Raw genomic sequence first — 6,632 nt, 5'->3', positions numbered from 1 at the left:
TCCTGCCCTTGGGGCAGGGGGCTGGACTTGATCTTCTGAGGCACCTTCCAGCCCTAATGTCTGTGAAGACTAAAGGTCAAGGAGAGACCCTGGCTACAGACTGCCAGAGCCAAGAAGCCTAGAGAACCCAACTGGCCCAGGAGGGACCACAGCCAGAGACTGAGCTCAGGGGGGCAAGTTGCACCAGGGAGCCTAGAGGTTGTAACTGGCCTAAGGGTGGGGCCAGGAGGGGCCATTGCTAGAGACTGACAGGGTATGGGACCTGTGGTTAGGGAGGCTGGAGCCTAGAAGCCAGGTCCAGTACTGTGGGTCTGGGCTAAAAGGCCCAGCAAGAGCAAAGGGGAGGAGGATGACTTAAGGCCAAGACCCCTACAAGTTGCATAGATTCATAGATTGTAAGGCCAGAAGGGACCCTGGAAGATCATTGGGTCCAGCCCCCTGCACCAAACAGGAAAGACAACTGGGGTCAGGTGACCCCAGCAAGGTGACTGTCTAGTCTCCTTTTGAAGATTTTCCAGGGTAGGTGATTTGCACCACCTCTGGAGGGAGCTTATTCCACAGTCTGGATACCCTGACTGTGAAGATATTTTTCTTGATGTTGAGTCTGAATTGATCTTCCAGGAGTTTGTGGCCATTACTCCTGGTTTTCCCCTCGGGTGCCCTGGTGAACAGTTGCTCACTGAGCCCTTGATGTACTTCCTTAGTGTAGCAGTAACCTGCTACCAGGTCCCCTCTCAGCCTTCTTTTCCTCAGGTTGAAGAGTCCCAGATCCCTCAGCCTTTCCTTGTATGGCTTGCCTTTTAAGACTCTGATCATACGGATGGCTCTTCTTTGGACTTTTTCAAGCTTGTCCACATCCTTGTGGAAGTGTGGTGCCCAGAAGTGGGTGCAGTGCTCCAGCTGCGGTCTCACCAGTACTGAGTAGAGCAGAAGAATCGCCTCCTTGGTTTTGCTGGAGATGCATCTATTGATGCATTCCACAGTAGTATTTGCCCTGTGGTATCGCACTGTGCGCTCATATTCATACTGTGGTTTATTATCATCTCCATGTCCACTGTACATGATGATGGTACAATAACACCCACGAGGCTTGGGACGTGGTGTAGGGATGGACAGGGGCACACAGTGAGCCTTTAAGGCTGCAGGTGCCCTGCAGAGGCACAGACAGGCTGAGAGGATCTATTGAGCTTACAGGTTGAACTGAGCTTAGTGGGGCCTATGAGGGATCTGGTGGCAACTTGCATGGACGAAGGCTCCCTCCAAGGCCCATGGGCAGCTGTTCTTACCTAATTTTCCATAAGAGCAAGATGTAGTGTGCAAGCAATCAAGGGAGGGCTACACTAGAGATTGAGCTGGGTAGGGACTGCGTAGCCACCACGGGGTGTCACAGCCACCTGTGGGACTTGAACCTGCCACAGCTCATCCTATGCCCTGAATGAAATGGAAGCTCAAACCCTATGGAAAAATAGCATGTGACCACATATTTAGACTGTCACAATGTATATGAAAGGAAGAGAATTGAGCCTGTACAAGTAACTGATAATCTGTTGATTTAGCTTTTTTCGTTGCTTGGTTTTGCAATTAAACAATGTAGAAAAACCTAGTGTTAAAAGAGCTATTTGTAAGACCCCATAATCAGAAAAGATGTTTTTTAAAAAAACCCTCTCCTAAAACGAAATAAACCCAATTGTTAGATGCACTTCCCGCATTCTCCAGATTATTAGGGTTTGAACACTGAACCTTCATTGCAGCACAATGCAGGGTGCTGTTAGGTGAGCAGTCCATTACTTATGTTCCCAGAAAGTGGTATCTATCCTGGAGGTGATGGCAAATGACCCAGTACCTGCCCCGAAGGCCCTAGTTGTGGGGCCTGATCTGCTCTCCCTCTACAAGCTGAAGGAGTCCTTGCCCCGTGGGATACTTTCAAAGGGGGCATAGGCCTCCTATACTGTGGGTAGGAGGGAGCCTAGTTCAGCAGCCTGCCTCTTCCTTTCCCATCACTATAGCTGCTTTAGTAAACAGTAGGTCTGATTTAACTACTTAACAGCAGTATAAAAACCTTGTTTTAGTAATCATACCTGCTAAAATACAGGTACAGATAACAGCCTAGGTCAGCAGTATATTCACAGTACAGTTCATGTTGCCCTAGTATGGGTATAGCCCGGACTGAAGAATGTTTGTGTTCGTTGCTTGTGGGGGTGGGGAAGGGGTACCAACATTTTCCTAAGACTGTTCAGCTTCAATTTACGTGAACAAAGTGTGCTCTTATTGCAGAAACAGCCAATAGCATACTGGGTTGGATCAACAGGAGTGTGACTTTCTAATTGAGGGGAAGTGATTTTTTTTTTTTTTTCTGCTCTATTCAGCACTGGTGAGGCCTCACCTGGAGGATTGTGTCCAGTTTTGAACTCCACACTTCAAGGAGGACATGGACAGTTTGGAAAGAATCCAGCACAGAGCAACAAAAAAGATTAGGGGCCAGGGAAGCATGACTTGTAAAGAAAAGCTAAAAAATGTAGGGTTATTTGGTCTGGAGGAGGGATGATTGAAGGGAGACTTCAAGCTTTCAAATACTTGAAGGGTAAATAGAAAAAGGATGGAGATCGGGCTTTTCTCTGTGGTTGTAGGGGACAGTTTTAGGGGCAATGGCTTCAAGCTGTAGCAGAGGAAACCTTTGGTTGGAGATTAGAAGGCACTTTCTGACTATGAGGGTGGTCAAACATTGGAACTGGCTACCTAGAGAAATTGTGCTATCTCCATCCATGGAAATTCCAAAGAGCAGGTTGGATAGGCACTTGGTTGGGATGGATTAGTCAAGGATGGTCCTGCCTTGAGCAAGAGACTGGACTAGCTAGGCTTGTGAGATCCGTTCCAGCTTTACTTTCTTATGATCCTAAGTGAGAGGAGGTAAACTTTATATCTGCAAAAACTGAACAGAATTTTATAAGACAACCCCTCTAACCCTTCAAGGTGCTAGTATGACTGAAGGGCATTCCTCTGTGTGGGACTATGAAACAGCTATTCAAATAAAAGATGTCCAGAATCTCTTGTAATGGAAAATGCTAGGTAATGTAATAGTGGTGGCTGCCAGTTCTGTAATAATGCTGTATAATCCATTCATTTATTACTCTATTTGCTGTCTAGCCTGGACAAAATAAATTCAGGTTATTCAGTCAAATATAGCAGATTAGCCTGTGAGCTGCAGTTTGGATGTGATTAGGCATTAATGATGGCAAGGCAGGGCACCTGCTGGAGACTGCATGCGTAGGAGGTCTGCTGGAGCCCAGCACCCTAGGCAGTTGTTTACCATAAGCACTGACCTTTGAAGTTTCCTGTTACAAAGCCAGGAGGAACAAGGTGTTTCTGCATTCAATGCAGTACAAGCTTGATGTTGTTAAGACTGAGCCAGTTGCTTCTTACTCTTTTTGAGTATTTCCAGAGATTGTGAGTATGTGGTACATTGACTAGTCAGGAACTTTTTATAAGCAAAGATGAAATACTAATCGGCTTATTAATTTTTCTGCAGATTCCATTGTGATTGGATTTTGGGTCGGTCTTGCAGTTTTTGTCATTTTCATGTTTTTTGTACTGACCTTGCTGACGAAGACTGGAGTGCCACACCAAGAGTGAGTATGATCCATGTGCAACAGCAGTACTGTGGGCTGATGAAAGACTTCTCCACCCTGACAATGGTGTCTTTCTTTCTACTGAGTTGTTTATAAACAGCATGTTTTCTGGACAGTGTTACCCAAAATTTTACTGATTCCTAAAACAGTGTTTTCATACTGTTCAGTTGATCTAGTTCAGTGGTTCTCAACCTTTTTTAGACTCAAGGCACCTCTTAGAAAAGGCTCGCCTTTAATATAGCATGTTTTCTGTTGGAAAGAACTTGGAAAGATCATAACAGGTTAAAATGCTTTTAACACTATGGATTCCTACTTGAAATATCTAGGTTTCTCAGTGCTACATTGTGTAGCACCCTTGAAGGACTCCTAAGGCACCCTAGTGTGCCATGGCACTGTGGTTGAGAATCATGGCCTTGGAAAGACCTGACTTCTGATGAAGACTGCCTCACTTCTTAAATTAGAGCTGACCAAATAACAAATGCTTGTTTCTGTGCAGTTGCAGCACATAGTGCCAATGCAGATATTATATCACCCTCCTCCCCTCCCACTTATTCTACTTTTTGTTCTAATGGCCAAGCACAGGGCAGGAACATATTCAAGAATCTTGTTCTCTGAGCTCTTCTGGGAGTGTTTTTTTTTTTTTACTGTGTATTTTAATACCCTGCTTTCTTATGAATCAGAAATGCAGAAGAGAAGGGCAGAGAGTGCATGTGCGCACACACGTGCATACTTTCAAATAAGAAATTTGGAAAGTTACATTTGAGGCTGCCAAATTTTGATTACATTCCATTAAACTTCCACATTGCATAGGTCTGAAGTACATAGAGGTCATAATGATACCTGCCATGGACTGCAATAGTGAAACATGAATGATGGCAAAACTCAACATGAAGTTGCTGCAGTGTAGATGTTGCCTAAGCTAAGGCAGTTGTGGCATCTGGCTAGTTGCAGGGAAAATTGAGCCTTAAATGCCTCTCTTTTTTTTTTTTTTTTTTTGGGCTTTAGGGTAACGTCTAGGAACTCATGGCACTTACAGAATTCCATCGGTGCCTAAGTTTGTGCAGCAGCAGATGCACACCCACCTTATTTCTGACTGCAGTGATTTGTTATAAAGTGCCTATCTTTCTTGTAGGGTCTGATTCTGGAGACCTGTTCAGACCAGATCTAACCTCCTTCTCTCCCCCAGATCTTTTTACCCAGTATCTTAGTGGTTAGAGCCTTTGCCCAGAATGTGGGAGATATAGGTTCAAGTACCTTTTCTGCTAGATGGTGTGGGGTGATGTCTTGTTGAAGCAGTTATATTTTAAAATGGCATAAAATCTTCATTAGTAGTGGGATTGGAACCAGGTATTCTGCCTCCTTGGGTGACCACCCTAACCCCAAGTTTAATTCTTCTGCTTTTTGCCCCTGAATCGCTACTGCTCAGGAAGGGGCAATTTTTCTGTGTGGGCCAGTGGCATGTTGTGGGGGGCACTAAGCTGCAGCATAGAAGTATAGGAGTGGATATTGGGGTTTTGGCTCCCCCCCACCCCCCCGACTCAGGAGGCACCAGTCACCCCTGCTTGAAGAGGATCATGGCAGTATACTTGAGTCAGATGGGTGGTTCTGTGTTACCTTTATTTGGACACCAAAGACGGGGCTTACACTGTCCCTCTGTGGTGTTTCCTGCTGGCTAGCTGAGGCGGCCCCTACTTAGTGTGCTGGCTGTTGTGATGTCTGTTGCTGTCTGCTACTAAGGGCTTGATCAGGAAAATAATTTCAGAGCAGTTTTCATTTGTAGCTGATGGAGCCACTTAGCTTCCAAAACTTTTGCTCATATAGAGCAAACTTAGACCTAACTCCTTCAACTGAAAGGAGCCAATCTTGGGAAAAGTTCCCTGCTTCATGCCACAGTTTCCTGGATGAATAATTAGCAGGGTATGGAAGATGCTTATTTAGTTCATTTAACTGGCGTGGTGCTAACAGGTTTTGCAGTTCCTCTCCTATTGCTAAATCAACTCTGAAATTAAACATCTAGTGTGAATGCCCCAGCATGAAGTACTTTAGATTTCCTTTCAAAAAATACTTGTAACAAATAAAATTCAGTTACTCGAACAGATGCAGAAGGTGACATGAAGGCTGCAATAAGAGCTGAAACGAGAATTATTTTAAAATTAGAGCTAATACTTTCAGAAGCTATTTAAACTTAATTTTCCAGTTCTGTGCAGCTCCGCTGCTCCTGTTACAGGCGTTCTAGGCATCTGTCTGTCTTGAGACAATAGACTTGAGCTGAGCAAGGCATCAGCTTGCTCAACATCTGGATGTGGCTGTAGAAGCCCAGTCTCTTCTGCACACGTTTGAAAGTAATATTGAATAATCCTGAATATGGTGTAGGGTTCTTCCTGAGGTCTCTTCTTTCCTCAAAGGCCTCCAGTCCATACTTACAGGCATATTTATTCTGAATTGAAAGAGTGTATGTAAACAAGTAAGGGCCTGCTTGTTTAAAAGTAGTGGGTTGTCACAGTTTCCATTACTTGGTACCTTTCATGGGTTATGTGAGCTGAGTTCAGAATAAAGATCACAATGTGTTTCTGTGCAGTCGTATTGCTCCTAGGTGTCTGATGTAGTAGATGAGGACTTGACTGTGAAGGGTGGAGTTCTGGCTTCCCTTTATAGGGGGTAGAGAGACAAATAATACTGAGTTTTAAATGGGGAAGAGGGTGGTTATTGCATGTCAACAGATCCATTGCAACTGTTTTTTTTTGTTTTGTTTTTTGTTTTAATTCTTTTTAATAGTTTCCATCAATTTGCCAGGGATGGAAGTGAGACTGATGGATTTGTAGTTCCCAGGGTCACCTGTGGGGCTCTCTTTTAAGATGGGTGTTATGTTGGGAACTTGCCAGTCCTCTGGCACAGAGGCCTTTTATATGAGAGAGTGCAGAAAATTCTTGCCTTGTAAATTGTTTGAGATTTATAGCACCTGGCTGTAGAGCAGTGGTGGGAAAATTAGTTTGGATGGTGGACCAC

At 44.5% G+C, this 6,632-nt stretch overlaps 1 protein-coding gene across 2 annotated transcripts in view; it reads left to right on the top strand.

The window, feature by feature from the left end:
- MRAP2 (melanocortin 2 receptor accessory protein 2) overlaps window positions 1-6,632 on the top strand; it is a 44,581-nt gene that overhangs the window by 29,428 nt on the left and 8,521 nt on the right. For both annotated transcript variants that reach the window (XM_019520399.1, XM_019520401.1), the window contains exon 3: window positions 3,527-3,626. In XM_019520399.1, the coding sequence (XP_019375944.1) occupies window positions 3,527-3,626 (100 nt within the window). The remainder of the gene's footprint in view (window positions 1-3,526; window positions 3,627-6,632) is intronic.

Source organism: Gavialis gangeticus, unplaced genomic scaffold (genome assembly GCF_001723915.1).
Source record: "Gavialis gangeticus isolate Ggan-Ray unplaced genomic scaffold, GavGan_comp1, whole genome shotgun sequence".
Lineage (NCBI taxonomy): Eukaryota > Metazoa > Chordata > Crocodylia > Gavialidae > Gavialis > Gavialis gangeticus.
Note: the sequence above shows the minus strand (reverse complement) of the source record. Positions and strands in the feature narration are given on the sequence as shown.